The sequence below is a fragment of the Nuphar pumila genome, chromosome 1 (genome assembly GCF_984573655.1).
Source record: "Nuphar pumila chromosome 1, dmNupPumi1.hap1.1, whole genome shotgun sequence".
NCBI lineage: Eukaryota > Viridiplantae > Streptophyta > Magnoliopsida > Nymphaeales > Nymphaeaceae > Nuphar > Nuphar pumila.
The window spans coordinates 3,083,967-3,100,516 of record NC_143249.1 but is presented as its reverse complement, the minus strand read 5'-3'; the positions used below and the strand labels follow the sequence as shown (position 1 = coordinate 3,100,516).

Genomic DNA, 16,550 nt, shown 5'->3' with positions numbered 1-16,550 from the left:
CAAGATCTTTTCAACTTTTTAAAATATATCGATGGTATCTCTACTGGAGACTTTTCATCAACTCATGACACCGGTCAATTTGGTGTAGTTCATGGGTCACAGAGCCTACAAGCTATTTTTTTGTTTTTATAATTCAAAGGAACCGGCCCCCTCCCAATCACCCACTAAACATTGGCTGGCCTTCAAATGGTAAAACCCTTAAGGTCACTTATGCTAGGGATGGCAGTGGACCGGGGGAAAGCAGAGCCCCGCCTCACCCCGTTTGAACCGGGGATGAAGGGCATGAAACGGGGATGAAGGTTAAAATCCATCTCCGTGCGGGGATGAAGGCGGGGATGGACTTATGCTTTCCCCCGCCTTGCCCCGCCCCATCCCATTCCATCCCCAATACTTCTAAGGGATGACACTAGACCGAGGGGAAAATGGGGCCCCGCCCCACCTCGCCCCCATTTGGACCGGGGATGAAGGACATGAAACGGGGATGGAGGCTGGGGTGGAGGTTAAAATCTATTCCCGTGCGGAGATGGAGGTTCGGGTTTTGAGATGGGGTGGGGGTGGAGACCTTGTCCCCCGCCCCCGCCCCGGTCCATTGCCATCCCTAACTTATGCTCACCGATGACTCGAGTACACAGCTTCGAGGCGCCACCCTCGGGTTTCAAATTTGTAATGCCCCATCAAATTGGTGACAGTCACAAGTGGCCCCTACCAAATGAGCAAAGCCCTTGTGGGCTGCCCACGAGTTAATCTTGCAAAATTTTAAAATTTTGTTTTTAGAATAACTTTAGAAAACATAAAAAATACAAAAACACACAAACTGTATAAAATATGAAAAGTGCTTTCTGTCGCATTACTGTTGGGAAAATGTGATATTTTTTAGATTAAACTAGTTCATCAAAATATCGCGATAAATCCCCGATATTTCAAGTATCGCAGATATTTGCAACGTTGGCCTACGCTGCGCGCCTCTTCCTGTTTTGGAAAAGGAAGGGAAGGAGAGAGGAGATGGGGAGCAGGGGAGGTCATGCGGTGGACGATCTGCAGAGCTTCTTCTCTCACTCAAGCCGAGACCTCTCCTTCATCCAACACAAGCTGGAATCCGAGTTCCGTCAAGCCTACCCAGATCACGTAATCATCACTCTTTCTCATCGCCAATCTGGGTCGTCCCCAAAAACCTCAGAAATCCCTATATTGAATGTGTTCTGTGTTGTGTCACACCCCGGTGTTGGTTCTTTTATTTTCTTTTTTTCTCTTTTTGGGTTTGTTTTTTAAGGTGATGGGGATTGTAGGTCAATCCGTTGAAGCTCGTTTCTCGCATTAAGAGGATTCAGGATGAGCTCTCGTCGTTGAGGGAGCAATGCCGCGAATTGCTTTCTGCTAAACAGGTTGGTTCTTTTCTTGGGGAGGTCTGATTTTACCGAATTAATTCAAGAATCGAAATGGGTGTTGCTTGTTATGGGTGTTTAATATATCCTAAGATTAGCTAGCGGCTCGTCAAATCCTTGTTCTTTTGAAGTATGTGAATCTTAGATCGTTTTTAATCATAAGATTTTTTTAGAGTTCCGTGGCTAAGTGCTACTAGAATTTCTTTCGAGCACGTCGCTTATTTCGGGATGTTTTGCAGGAAGTTGGTTCGATTGTGTTGCTTTCTGGAATGTGTTCGTTTGTTTTTGGAAGGAATTTGATTCAAAGTTTTTAGAGCAAACTGGTATATTACTAGAAAATTGAAGGAAAACCTTTTGCTTTCAGGATTTGATTGACAGAACGAGAACAACCCTTGTTGGCAATAGAGGTCTACTGCAGCGTGTACAAGCTTGCTCTGGTATATCTATAAATGGTGATGGTGATGATTCAGCAATTGATCATTTGATCCAGGTATATGTTGTTATGTTCAGTTTAGTCGATGTGATTCTCAATTGCATCTCTATCACGCATTGAATAAGTTATTCTAATATTGTTTACAGTTTACTCCTTGTTTCCTTTATCATGCCATATGTTGTCTAAATCAGGCTATTTGTATATCTTCTGCATTCATCATAGAGAATTTCTGTGCACATTTCCATGGACATTTTGGATGTATGCATTATTCACTTTTGTAAATATGATTAATGAGTTCACCGCGCCTTGTGCTATTCTGCTTCTAATAAATTGCAGCACCTAAATGGCTTGTTTAAACTTTGAACCTAAACAAGACCAAGGACAAAACTTTCCCAATGGTAGAAGTTCTTCTGTGTCATCTATGCATTTTGTTATGTCATCATTTGAGGCCCAGCTCTATGGATTTCAATAGTGAGTGATAATTCTATGTCAAATCAACATAACTGACTTGCTTAATAATTAACTGCTATTGTTGAAGGAAATTTGGTAGTCACATTCTACTTACAACGGATATTGATTGCAGGAGACGTCAGTATGCTCAATAAATTGGTCTAGAGCCCTTTAGGAAGTACCTCTAGCTGATGCTTTAGGCACAAGAGAAGAAAATGGTGGAAATATTGGAGCAAGTAATGAGAACATCTCTCCTTTGAGTTTTCTGAATTTCATAGAAAATACTTTGTGCCCAAAATGTCTTTTGAAAAGCAAGTTTGCTTTGCAACTGCGGATTGAACATTATCTACATTCAGATGTGGCAATCCATTGCCATTAAAGTTGTATGTCAATACCCTTAATAATAAGATAGGAGCATGATCTCTATGTCAGATATAGAATGCTCTCATATATGTGACCTATGCCTTTTAACCATAAAACTAACATCACTTGTTTAAAATTTTAAACCACCCATCTTGACATACATACTGTAAATGCTCCCACAAATCAAAATAGTTGTTGCATTCTTGCTTGGTGTTTCTAAAAGATATCAGAATCAACTTTGCTTTGATTCTAAACTCTTTTCTTTTCCATTAGAAGTCGCTGTTGGTTGATCCTCTAAAGCTTTGTTCAAACTTCATGGCATTTTAGTATCCCAACAACCCTGATGTATTTGGGAATGTGTGACTTAGTTGTCATGCATTTTAAACTTCATTACTTATGATGAAATATTTCTGGCGATCTTTTTCCAATTTGTGCTACAGTCATGCACTCCTTGTCAGCAAATCGCCTATAGCAGTCCTGGTAAGGTGCTTATAACACTGGCAAAGTGTTGCCTTTGGTTCAAGAAGCTTTAATGACTTTGCCACATGCCTTTTCACCAACAACAATTAAGTCTCTCTCTCTCTCTCTCTCTCTCTCTCTCTTTTAAATTGACAAGGTATGGAGAGGCGCCTTACGGTTTTTCAAATTGCCAAGCTATGGAAGAAGACCAGAATTCCCCTTTCTTCTCTGTCAGGATCTAAGCCCATGCTAAGCAAAATAGTTTGGAACCGATGCATGCAAATGTTCCTCTCCATTTCTCTCATGAGTTTGTATTAATTATTTCCTGAAGCTAACAATGTATGGAACAAGAAGAAAAGATAAATCCATGACTGCCTTAATTTATATATGTTTTTATGTAGTAGTTTTTGTTTTTGCAAGTTTCCAAGCTGGGAAATAGGCTCTGTAATAGGTTTCGCTTTTTGAAGTTGCCAAGCTGGGGAATAGGACCCAGGACTATATCTTAAAACATAAGATGTATGAGTAGAGACAAGAAGTCAAAATGTTCCTGAAATGCAGCTGTTCTATGCTACAATTTGTAATCAAAGGAGAAAGTACTCCGCTCTTACAATTGGACTTTATATAACACCTGAAGTTTAACACATACACCAAGATTCTTGGATCTTGTGGATAGTTTGAGCTCATAAACGAAATCCAGGTATAATAATGTGATCATATATGACGGCTGTTACTCTGTATCTATGATTCTATATCATGAGTGTAGCTATAGTTGGCATACAATTGGTGCCTTTCAGAAAAGACACCCCTGTAAGGGGTGGGTGTGTCTTTATATTTATATTGAGAACACAGAAAACATAAAACATTTATCAAATACAAGGCATACGTAAAAATATACTAAACATGCATGCAGTGTATAATATATGTACACATGCAGAACTCAGAAGCACCCAGCACCAACATCTCGATGTACTAGCGTCAACACGTTCATCCTGGCATTTTGAAGTGCTTGTGTGTTACATGGGTCTGAGGGTCATTCCTGGTGAAATGATCAAGTTTTCTTGTTGTAAGTGTGGAAATGCGAGTTCAAGTCCTGAGCCGTTGGTCCGCGCAACAGGCAAAAAGTTGGGACAGTTTTCAATCCATCACTCCCCTGGAATCACATTCACATGGGGTATGGTCATTTGTGTTACATGGGTTCCTACTTCCTAGGTACGTTTTATATTCTCCTGGCATGCCCAGCTATTGGGAATGTGAATTTGTCAGTTAATACTTAATAGTAAATTAATGATTACTAATGTAGAATACTGGAGTATGAGTGCTAATCTGAAGAACCAAATGAAAGTAAATTGTGGAATCACGTGGGCTTAGGCAGTTATAGTCACGTGGGCTTAGGCAGTTATCGCATGCTTTCTTTGGTATCTCTTAAAGACCCTAGGACAGCCCGATTATGCTTGTGAGACCAAGGATTAGCCATCAGTCATTTTGTTATATCAATCTTAAACAGGCTAGCATACTCTGTGCCCACTTTTATCCTTCTCGGAGAAGCGCACAATTTGATTTTTATTTGGACACAAAGAGATGGCCTGCACTTGTTTTTGCTCATAGAAAAGTAATGTTTTGGATACAGATTTGGTTTCATAAGTTTCATTTTCTTTTCATTACTACATTACAAGCCTTGGGGTTTTAGTTTTGGTTTTGAATTTGACTGCTTCATTTGTTTTACTTCAACAAATACAAGGAAACTTTCGATTGATTGTTATGAGCATGGAATTGCTTTTAATTTAACAAAGAAAGCAACCAGGATCCTTATTGTCATCTCCTTTTGAAACATGACAGGTAACTGATGAGTGGAATGCTCAAGTTGGATTAAAAACAGGTATTTGTGTGCACATGCCTATCTGCATTCTAGCTACTTTTTTATGCAAAGTTCGCTTACATGTTATGTTATCTCATTCTCAGATAATGAGAAGCAATCTTCTGTGGGTGAGGACGTCAATCAGTTACTTTTCTCTGCAAAAGTTCAGAATATTTAATTTTTTCACCGTGTTGCTTGGACTATCTACCGTTTTTGGGGCCAAGTTGAGCCACGGGATGACTTTGGACGCTAGACAGCAAAACATTTGTGAACGAGTAGAAATGTTGAATATGTTCTCCCTCCAATTGAACAAAACTTGATGGTTGTAATGAATGGAAAATTCAAAATCGTGCTCCTGTGCAGACGGAATTGCCTTTAGAACACAGTCAATTTTTTTATTTCCTTTTCAATAGTTGCCCAGTAGAAATGCCAGCTTTTTGGACTGTTTTGGATTACAGTTACATTATTTGAACTTCAAACAAAAATTGACCTATATGCTTGGTTTGGAGTGCTGCAGTTCAGCTGCGTTTTTACATATACGTACTTATTGTTGCATACAATCCACAGTTCCACGAGCTATGAGATATGGGAAACATTCACCTTGCCAACTATTAATTGTGTGCTCAGTCTGAGCAGAAAAATGGCAAACATCTGTAATATGAACTGTAAGAAATGCAAAACAACACACAACTTGAAGCTTGTAAATCGTGGTGGGAACCTTATGATTGAAGTACGCTGGCTATTTATGAGGCATCATTAAGATGGATCGAAAACAATTTATACAAATGCTTCTACCCAGTGGTTAATTTCTCTCTTGTTATTAAGTTCGCATCTCTCCTTACAAGTTGCAAATAAGCAGTAAGGCAAACAATTGCATTTCCAAGGATTCGAGTATCTGAGATTGAGGTGCATGCCTATCTGCTAGATGATCTTCAGTTCCTTCAGCCAAGCTGTGTGCAAGGGACACGAGTCTGGCTTGCCACTGGCTGTAGCCTTTTGTGTGAGTGAATAGAACCAGCCATTCCTCTATTTGAACTGCATTAGCAGTTGTTAACAAACTCAGAGCCTAGAGATGAAACTACCTCTAAAAAACAAGTATGATACCTTACCTCTTTCACGGCAGTTGGGAAATGTGCAACAGCCCTAGAATAAGCAGTCTTTCCACCATGCCTGGATCAAACTCGACACACGTCTCTGCAGCTGCAGCTGCAGCTGATGCAAGCTCCTCAAATGAGACTAGCAACCTGTAAAATGGGCAAGTAGATGCTTATTACAGTATTTGTGTTCTCAGCAAGAGAGAGAGAGAGAGAGCACAAATATTACACCCCAATTTTGGAGATCCAAATGGAAGAAGCAATGCACCAAATGGGTTTTCACTGATATTTTGTAGTTTTTTCTTAATAACCCTCAGAATTGCATGCACGCTACCAAATTAAGAAACAATTACCAACATTAACAATGGTTCCTACAAACTCACAGCAATCCCAACACCATAACATCAAATTTGACTTAGCATGCAATGGAACTAGATAGGCCCAATAAAAATGGTCCTTTGCTCATAAATTATGGTTCATGTTCATAGAGAGGTCATCTTAACAACTTTTACAGACTGTTATTCTTTCTAAATGCTTCAAGTTAGCAGTTCAGAAAACTCTACACATTCTGGTGTGGATGGCAAGAGGCCTATATTTCTTGGTTTCGGTAGGACTCCTTATGAATACTATTTCTATATAAATCAGATGATAGATAGCATACTGATCATAATTGAGCATTGACATACAAATACATTCCATAATGCAAGTACACACCTAAAACAAGCAAAAGAAACCCATATGGCACTTGGATATAAACCGTCATTTCAAATTTATGTGAATGAATTGTGAAACTTGGAGATTTATCATTATTTAGATTGCTTACTTCATCACGGTACTCACTCTCCACAGCACCCACGTAAGCCCCTGTGATGCAGGGCAGGACCCGACTGGATCCATCGGGCTACCCGATCCACCACAAAGGGCAGATGACCGGACCCACGTGTCCGACCCTAGTACAGATACGGAGGAAGTACCCCTGCGCACCTATTCCAGGCGTGGTGCGGTGCGGACATCACAGAGTCAACAGCCAATGGGAGCTGACCCGGATCGCGATTCGGGTCCAGGACTGGACCCGCGACCCAGATCCAGAAATCTTTTTTAAAATGCCCTCTCCTAGGGTTTCGTGGGGGAGAGAAGATTGAAGAGGCTGCAGCTTTATTCTTTGTTCTTGTTTATTCCTTTATTTCCCCTTTTATGTTATTGTCCGTTCTTTTTTCCCTCTGTTCGTTGTTCTCCCATTAGTTATTGAACTACTATTGAAAATAAAAGAAACAAAAAGCCCACCGATCTTCTGGTGGGCAGCTATTCAATTTCCCTCGAAGCCGCTGCATCAAAGTGGTATCAGAGCTCTGGCGTCCACCTTCATCAACGAGATGACTCTTGAAGCGGGGACCGATCCGGCACGAGGCGAAGAGCGTGAGGAGGCTGGCAGCGAAGATCCCTTGCTGCGCGTAATGGACGTGTTGACGAAAATCCAGGAGAATATGTTGTGAATGAGTAGGGATATCGCCGGCCTGTCGAAGAGGATGGATGGGTTTGAGGACCGCGTAACAACACTCGAATCGCCCAAAGAGTCGTGCGCAATACCGGGCGTAGACCTCGTCAATGGCGCAGCCGCAGGTTTGATCCACAGCGTTGTCGAGCCCCAGCAGCCGACGCAACTCCAGCAGGGTCGCGTCGCTGCGTTCCTGCCGGCAACAGCATTCACCCCTGATCTGGGCATCTTTCAGCAGCACCAGGGAGCCCCGATGAGCAGTAACTCCCTGGTAATGGTACCTCACCCCAAACAGCGTGCTCTTGTGTTGGGATCCCAGGTGGGGTCGAGCCTGCAGGACCCCAGCAGTGCGCTGGGTCCACCTACAGGTCTGGGCTCGTGGTCACGTGTACCTGTGGCTACGCCGCAGGTCGACCCGAGCCTGCAGGGCCCCAGCCTTGCGCTGGGCCCACCTGCAGGCCCTGGCTCATGGCAGGGCGTCACGCAAGGTGCGCTGCAGATGCAGCTGGGTCGGCAAAGCCCCAGCGTCACGCTGGGCCCTGCCGCAGACCCGGGTTCGTCTGCCCGAATCAGAAGAGATTCATCTCTCCCTCCCGATCCCGCGCGGGGAGGCTCCAAGATAGCACCTCTACGAGCGAGAGCGGGCCAAACCCATTTGGTTGGACCAGACTCAAGAGGGTCTAGCCCAGTTTTCGCTACAGCAGGGCACAGGCCTGTTTCGCTGGGACCAGCCATTGGGTCTCAGGGAGCGGGTCTGGGTCTAGACCCCCCTTACCCAGCCTACCTAGTTGGTTCCGGTTCGCGAACGGCCCCGAACCAGAACCAACCCATTAATTTTGACCCTCAAAATAGACCCCATGCCGACCCAAACCCATATCGGACCCGGACGGAGCTCCAGTTTGGATTTGAGCCGGGTCAAAACCAGACCCATAATCTTATGGATCGGGGATCGAGTTCAAACCAAGCCTCTTATCCCCATAACTCGAACCTCGATCCAACCCATCCATATCTGGGTCCGACGAGTAGTGTAGGAACGGGCCCGATCCATATCCCATTGGGCGAGTCAACCCATCAATATACCCACCGGCCCTGTACCCAAACCCAAAATCACCTGTCCACCCAACCCTGACTCAGAACCCAATACAGCATCCGACCCAACACCAGACTCCTAACCCACACCCATATTATACCAACCCTACGCACCAGGAACCCGAACCCTCCACCCTACCTTGGACTTCCTGTCATCCCGGTACCCCAATACCGGCCGCAGATGGTGCCCGCCCACGGGCAAGCCAGACCGAGGCAATGTCAGCAAGAACCGACGCGCCCTGACCGCCGACCCCTCATCGGTAGAGTTCGACAGCACCAGCATCTCGACGAGCCGTACCGCACTACGGACAATGAAGCAGTATGGGACGACGACATTTTCTGGAACGAGCATCCTGCAAGAATGGTGAAGTCGCGACAACAGAGAGCACCAGAACATTCCTCCACTTACGGGGTGAAACTGGATCTTCCGGAGTTTGCGGGGCGATTCGACGCGGAGCAGTTCTTCAACTGGTCTTATGTCGTGCAGTTCTGCTTCGACTATCACACCGTCGCTGAACATCGTCGTGTCTCTCTAGCGTCCACTCAATTGAGAGGCCTAGCACAGACATGGTGAGTGGAGCTACAACGATCGAGAGAGCGGCAGGGATTAGAGCGCGTACAGTCATGGGAGGAAATGCAAATATTGATGCAGTCAAAATTCGTGCCTTCGGATCACGTCGAGCGAGCCTACAAAGAATACCTGACCCTACGTCAAGGCTCCCGAACTATAGCAGAGTACACTGCGGAGTTCCATCGTCTTTCCCTGCGTGTGCAGATCGAGGAAACAACCTGCCAGCAGGTCACGAGGTACATTTCGGGTCTTCGTCCTGCTATCTCTGATGATTTTAGTTGTGTCACAGTTGAGACATTAGATCAGGCCAGCAGTTACGCCATGAACATCGAGGACAAGCTGAAAAGGAGGCAAGAATATAGGACTTCCCGTAGTGAACCCACCAGTCGACCTAAGTCAGGTTTCCCAACCAGGGGAGCAAGCTCCTCTAGTGATTCAAAGCCTAAAGCAGACTTTAGCAAACCTGACCAGTCAAGACCAACTTTTCATACCCGGTCCAAAGCCAAACCTAGTGAGTCGACCCTTCGTTGTTTTAGATGTCAAGAGTTAGGGCATGTCGCGTCTAAGTGTCCCACCGTCAGCAAGAACACCCATCTTGTTGAAGGTATTGTAGAGCCCGCATCTGACAGTAAGAGTGAGAGTGAGAGCAAGTCGTTAGTTGAGGACGAGGTTGAGAGGGAAGTTATAGAATTCGACGGTAACGTCGAAAGTTTGTTGTCCATCCATCATGTGTTGACCACACCCCGAGAGTCCACCACATCGAAATGGTTGAGGAATAACATTTTTAGGACCTGGTGCAACTGTGAGGGTCACGCTTGTGAAGTTATCATTGATACCGGAGCATGCGAGAACATGGTGTCTGAGAGTGTAGTTTCCACCTTGAAACTCAACACTGAGAAGTTGTCACAACCCTATAAGATGGCCTGGTTCAAGAAAGGAAACGAGGTTCCCATCACTCAGCGATGCCTAGTTCGGTTTTCCATGGGGGAACACTACCATGACGAGGTGTGGTGTGATGTAGCCCCTATGCACGCGTGTCACATCCTCTTGGGACGTCCCTGGCAGTTTAATCACCAGACAACTCACGATGGCCGCAAGAACACCTACTCGTTTATCTTCAATGGCCATAAGATAGTCCTTCTCCCTATCAAGGAAACTGGGTTTCCCACTGTAGACAAACCTGAGCGAGTCCCCAGGTTAGCAGGCCTCTCGTACCAGCTTTTCTTGAATCAATGTCAGGAAGATGGTTATTGTTATGCCCTGGTGGCAAAGCCCTTGACGAGTTCTTCAGTGCCCATTCACGCGGATGTCGCCCCTCTTATAGAGGAGTTTTGCGACATTATGCCGAATGACCTACCTGATGGACTACATTCGACAAGGGTAGTCCAGCATGCCATTGACTTTGTGCCAGGGTCGAGTCTACCTAACCTTCCCGCATATCGTATGAACCCCTCCGAGCATACCGAATTACTGAGACAAGTTCAGGAATTACTGCAAAAGGGTTTCATTCGCGAGAGTGTTAGCCCTTGTGCAGTGCCCGCCTTACTCACTCCTAAGAAAGATGGGTCAATGCTCACAGTTAAATACCGTTTTCCCATTCCCCGTTTAGATGATATGTTTGATATGTTATCTGGTGCCTCCATTTTCTCTAAAATAGATTTAAAAAGCGGGTATCACCAGATTCGTATACGGAAGGGGGATGAGTGGAAAACGACATTCAAGACACTTGATGGGTTATATGAGTGGCTAGTCATGCCGTTTGGGTTATCTAATGCCCCAAGTACCTTCATGAACATGATGACCCAAGTCTTGCGTCCGTGTATTGGGAAGTTTGTTGTTGTTTACTTTGATGATATTTTGATTTACAGTTGGTCGTTGTCCGATCATTTGAGTCATCTGCGTCAAGTCTTAGAAATCTTGAGGAAGGAAAAATTGTATGCCAATGCGAAAAAGTGTGAGTTTATGACGTCCAGTGTCGTGTTTTTAGGTTTTATTGTGTCATCCGATGGCGTCAACGCCGACCCCGCAAAAGTCCGCGCGATTGTCGATTGGCCTACCCCAAAGACTATAAGAGATATCTGTAGTTTCCACGGGTTAGCCACTTTTTACCGACGTTTCGTGAGAAATTTTAGCACCCTCATGGCCCCCATCACGGAGTGCCTAAAGGGTACTAGCTTGCATTGGACGCCCGCGGCGGGAAAAGCCTTTACGATCATCAAAGAAAAAATGACCAGCGCTCCTGTCTTAGCCCTCCCTGATTTTAGTGCAGTCTTTGAGGTTGAGTGTGATGCCTCCAAAGTGGGAATTGGCGCAGTCTTGAGTCAGAATCGTATGCCTGTGGCCTTCTTTAGTGAGAAGCTGACTCAAGCCAAGTGTCAGTATTCCACTTACGATGTTGAGTTTTATGCCGTGGTACAAGCCCTTCGTTATTGGAGACATTATCTCATTTATAAGGAATTTGTCTTGTACACGGACCATGAGGCATTGAAGTATCTGAATAGTCAAAAGAAGTTGAGTGCTCGTCATGCCAAGTGGGCCAGCTTCTTGCAAGAGTACACCTTTTCGCTTCGCCATCAATCTAGTACTCTGAACAAGGTGGCTGACGCTCTTAGTAGGAAGAACAGTCTTCTGATGACTATGTCAGTGCAGGTCATTGGTTTCGAACAATGCAAGGAATTATACCCCACGGACCCTGATTTTCACCAAGTCTGGGAGGGGTGTATTTCTTCAGATCGCACCATCGACCCCCGTTTTAGTATTCATAATGGTTACCTCTTCCGTGGGAACAAATTATGTGTACCTAATTTCTTCCTTAGGCTTCAGTTGATTTCTGAGTTACATGAAGGAAGGTTAGCAGGACATTTCAGGCATGATAAGACGTTCGCTCTGTTAGATGAACGATACTTTTGGCCCAAAATGCCCAAAGATGTTGTCAAGTTCATCTAAGGTTGTCATGTGTGTCAAGTATCCAAGGGTCATCGTCAGAATAGTGGCCTATATACCCCGTTACCCATTCCGGAACGGCCATGGGAGCACGTCTCCATGGACTTTATAGTAGGTCTTCCCAGAACTCCACGTCGTGTGGATTCAATTCTTGTTGTTGTTGACCGGTTTTCCAAAATGGCTATTTTCGTTCCATGTAAGCGAACCACTGACGCCTCCTTAGTAGCTTCCTATTACTTCAAGGATGTCGCCCGTTTCCATGGCTTACCCCGCACCATCACTTCCGATCGTGACACGCATTTTATGAGCCATTTTTGGAAATCGTTGTGGGCTTTATTGAATACCAAGCTTCAGTTCAGCAGTGCATACCACCCGCAAACAGATGGCCAAACCGATGTTGTTAATCGCACCTTAGGAAACCTGTTACGAAGTTTAGTGGGGGAAAATGTCAAAACTTGGGATCTCGTGTTGCCTCAAGCCGAGTTCGCATACAATAATTCCATTAACCATTCTACAGGTAAGTCCCCGTTCCAAGTGGTGTATGGTCGGTCGCCCACCCATGTCGTTGACTTAGCCCCTGTGTCCGATCTCCCAGCTCCAGCTCCAGCTCCAGACGCATTTGATGTCGTCGAGTATATGCGCGATATCCACAAACAGGTCCAAGCCAAACTGGTTGAAAGCTACGAGGCCTACAAAGCTTTCGTAGATCAAAGTCGTCGTGATGTCCAGTTTCAAGTCGGTCAACTCGTCTGGGTCTACTTGCGTCCCGAGCGTTTTCCGGTAGGCACCTATAGCAAATTGAGTCCTAAGTATGGTCCTTTTAAGATCCTTCGGCGACTAGGTGTGAATGCCTACCTCCTTCAGCTGCCCGATGATTGGCATATTTCCCCTATTTTCAATGTGACTGATCTATATGCTTACTGTGGAGACAACAAGTCGTCAGAGCCGGCTTCTTCCCAAACCGGGGAGAATGATGCAAGGCAGGACCCGACTGGATCCATCGGGCTACCCGATCCACCACAAAGGGCAGATGACCGGACCCACGTGTCCGACCCCAGTACAGATACGGAGCCGCGACGCAGGGAAGTACCCCTGCGCACCTATTCCAGGCATGGTGCGGTGCGGACATCACAGAGTCAACAGCCAATGGGAGCTGACCCGGATCGCGATTCGGGTCCAGGACTGGACCCGCGACCCAGATCCAGAAATCTTTTTTAAAATGCCCTCTCCTAGGGTTTCGTGGGGGAGAGAAGATTGAAGAGGCTGCAGCTTTATTCTTTGTTCTTGTTTATTCCTTTATTTCCCCTTTTATGTTATTGTCCGTTCTTTTTTCCCTCTGTTCGTTGTTCTCCCATTAGTTATTGAACTACTATTGAAAATAAAAGAAACAAAAAGCCCACCGATCTTCTGGTGGGCAGCTATTCAATTTCCCTCGAAGCCGCTGCATCACCCTGGATGGCGAGCTCCAACAAGCATGAAAGCTGAAATCTATATCAACTTCTCTAGCATCTGCTTCTCATAGGTTTCTTTGTCAAGGATCTGGACCAAAAGACAAGTAAACAAGAGCCATTTACACTTCATTTTGGCAGATAAAATTAAATACCATATTTGCCTGATGAAAAGGCAAGTCAGTGTATGACAACCCTTTGATAAGTAGTGGCACTAAAGAAACATGTATTTCTCAGACTGTATCAGGTAAGTCTGTTTTCTATCTTATTAATACAATATCAAGAATATTGTAACATTCAAAGATCAAGAATATTAAAGAAAAAATGGGATAAGACATAACAAAAGCTTTCTGAATATCAGATTCTGTATATGGAAATAAGATTTAAATGAGATAGGAAACTGAGTTTTTCTTTTAAAGAGTGAAAGAAAAAGGAGATAGAAGGAAATAAAATCTTTGAGGCATGACATCCACGTCAAGAGTAGTTGCAAAACATTCTCCTTCACAACCTACATATATGCCACCACACTGCCCCAAAACAAGCTAATACACCACTACATGCCTGCAGCCAAATCATGATCACCATGCTTGCAGGTTACCAGGTGCTCTCTCTCTCTCTCTCTCTCACTCACACACACACACACACACACACACACTATATATATAGTGTGTGTGTGTGTGAGAGAGAGAGAGAGAGGGGATTGTGCTGCCTCCTTTTTCATTAGGTCACCATTAGGACACTCCAAAAATCATAATTTTAGGCGTTTTATGCTAGATCTGAACCATTAGATATGTTTATCATTGCTTATTTATTAAGAAAGCAAGCTTTGTTTCAAATTAATTTAATGCAAACCATTGACTTTTTTACCTCTTTAAAATACACATCTGAACATGATGCTTAATCAAAAGCATGTTTTCTATTGAATAAACAATGATAAAAACATCTAAAGGTTCAGATCTAGCATAAAACACCTAAAACTATAATTTTTAGAGGGTCCTAACAGTGACCTAATGAAAAAGGGGGCAGCGCAATCCCCATTCTCATATATATATATATATATATATATATATATATATATATATATATATATATATATATATATAGAGAGAGAGAGAGAGAGAGAGAGAGAGAGAGATACAAGATTTTGAACTAAATTGCTAAACGATGGAAAATTTTCTATGGCTCTGATGCACCAACATCTGTCCCGTTTTCCCATGTTAAACTTAAATAATTCATTGACACAACTTTACCTGGTGTTTCTGCATAGCAAGAAAAGAAAAATCTTTCCAAACCAGAACAACTTTTCTTTCTTCTCTCAAAGTTGACCCTCCCGGGGGCATTGGTTTTAGAAATGCTTAAAGGAAGATAGCAATAACACTCAACAATAGGATACCTCCTTGGTTCTAAAATGAAAACTTATCATAATAAAGAAGATATTTTACTTCTTATCAGAAGTGCAACATGATTTTTCAGACAATACAGCTACAATTCCACTTGTACAGACTCATGGATACGTGCAATATATGTTAATGATTTATTAAAAATGTTCAAAATAATCACTGACAGGAAACAACACTCTGTCCCAAGGCTCCCTGGCATTCCAATTAATAAAGAAAAAGCTATCCTGGTGGATTACCTTGCAAGAAAGGCCACCAGAAGACAACCTTGTAGCCAATGTGTAAGGCCACTTTCCATATGCTGCAGTCAATCCCTCAGGATTCAAATCTGTTTTTCCATCAACGGGAGGCTCACCAAGTTTCGACACCGCAAAGTAAGCCAAAAGCTGGTCAGAATCATGCAAGCCTTTACTCTGCAACCATGGCTCCAGCATTCCATTGTGGAAAAGCACCAGGTCTGCAGGGAAGTTAAAGCCACATCCTTGGTTCTTCAAGAAGGTCAAATAACAACAGAAATACAGTGTACCGCACCTCTATTACAAACACAAAAGTTGAGATGATGAATTTACATTTTGCGCTGCAAATGACAGCGACGAAGCCCAGAGTTTGAGCATCAACAGTTTGAAACTTGGAGCATCAGCTGGAACATAAAAATAGCCTAATGGTAATCATGGTGATGGTGGTAACCCAATGGCTATATTGTTAAAAAAGGTGACATAAGCAATGTTGGTAGTCAAGATTCCCTAACTGGGGATTCCATCCATGTCCATCTTGCCAATAGAACGTCTTCTCAATTACAACAGCAAAAATCAAAATCTCCAATAGAACAAAAGGATGGTAGACAAAGGGGACCCAGAAAACAGAAAGCAGAAAAAATTAATACCATAAATTAGAGGGGTTCAAGTGCATTATACTGGATGTTCTCAAGGAAACGGCCACTTGTTACAGTTTAAACAATTTTCTTTTTTTTTTGGAAGGAAACAGTTTGAACAATTTTCAAGAGTATGGCTGATGCCAAATGGAAGTTCCAGTTAGGTATAAGCAAAATTGGTGGTCTATTGCGGCATGTTAAGGGATGTTTCGGTATACCCACTTATCCAGAAAAACGGAATAAGGAAGGAAATTGCATTATGCTCCATAATACAAAATCCCAACTTATCCCATTTATCTGGATAAGTGGGGTGCATCAAAAGACCACCTAGGAGAGTCGAGAATACTAGGAAGGCAAAGAAGTAGAAGAGTTACAATTACATACCGCCCCAACGAGAGGGAGGAGTAGCTTCGAGCACAGCGTCCAGGTCGTCGTTCCTGGTGCAGACAAAGATGGGGCCGGGGAAGTCGGCAGGTACGGTTGGCCTCTGCGGATGAGAACGTCCTGGCTGGTGCCCATGCTCTGCAGCGCCTGCCCAACCCTCCCCCCCCCCTACAATGATTGCAGGAAGGATTGAGGTGCTGCCTTCTACTGCCATCGATGATGCCTTTGGCCTCACCAGCAGAGACTTGATGGTAGTCTTGGTGTTGGTACTCTCGCAACGTAGTAGAAAGGATGAACGCACTATGCCGATACCCAT

At 44.0% G+C, this 16,550-nt stretch overlaps 2 protein-coding genes and 1 long non-coding RNA gene across 4 annotated transcripts; 1 reads left to right on the top strand and 2 right to left on the bottom strand.

Moving 5' to 3' along the window:
- Positions 1–972: 972 nt before the first annotated feature.
- Positions 973–5,289, top strand: LOC149847692 (spindle/kinetochore-associated protein). Of its 2 annotated transcripts, XM_089995313.1 has the most exons (5): positions 973–1,125; positions 1,287–1,382; positions 1,747–1,872; positions 4,924–4,963; positions 5,047–5,289. In XM_089995313.1, exons 1-5 carry the CDS (start codon positions 1,003–1,005, stop codon positions 5,118–5,120), a joined length of 459 nt encoding a protein of 152 aa, XP_089851439.1. In that variant the 5' UTR covers positions 973–1,002; the 3' UTR covers positions 5,121–5,289. The 2 variants fall into 2 exon arrangements, with proteins under 2 accessions (XP_089851439.1, XP_089851327.1); XM_089995201.1 differs by lacking the exon at positions 4,924–4,963 and having other exon boundaries at positions 974–1,125.
- A 452-nt stretch (positions 5,290–5,741) lies between these two features.
- LOC149847691 (uncharacterized) lies at positions 5,742–6,186 on the bottom strand. Its single transcript, XR_016432424.1, has 2 exons — positions 6,052–6,186; positions 5,742–5,977 (listed from the first exon to the last, which is right to left on the bottom strand). It is a non-coding gene; the product is annotated as an uncharacterized LOC149847691 (long non-coding RNA).
- Positions 6,187–13,622: 7,436 nt separating this feature from the next.
- Positions 13,623–16,550, bottom strand: LOC149847690 (uncharacterized). The gene is made up of 3 exons (XM_090001980.1): positions 16,235–16,550; positions 15,219–15,436; positions 13,623–13,673 (listed from the first exon to the last, which is right to left on the bottom strand). The coding sequence occupies exons 1-3, from the start codon at positions 16,548–16,550 to the stop codon at positions 13,623–13,625; spliced, it is 585 nt and encodes a 194-aa protein (XP_089858106.1).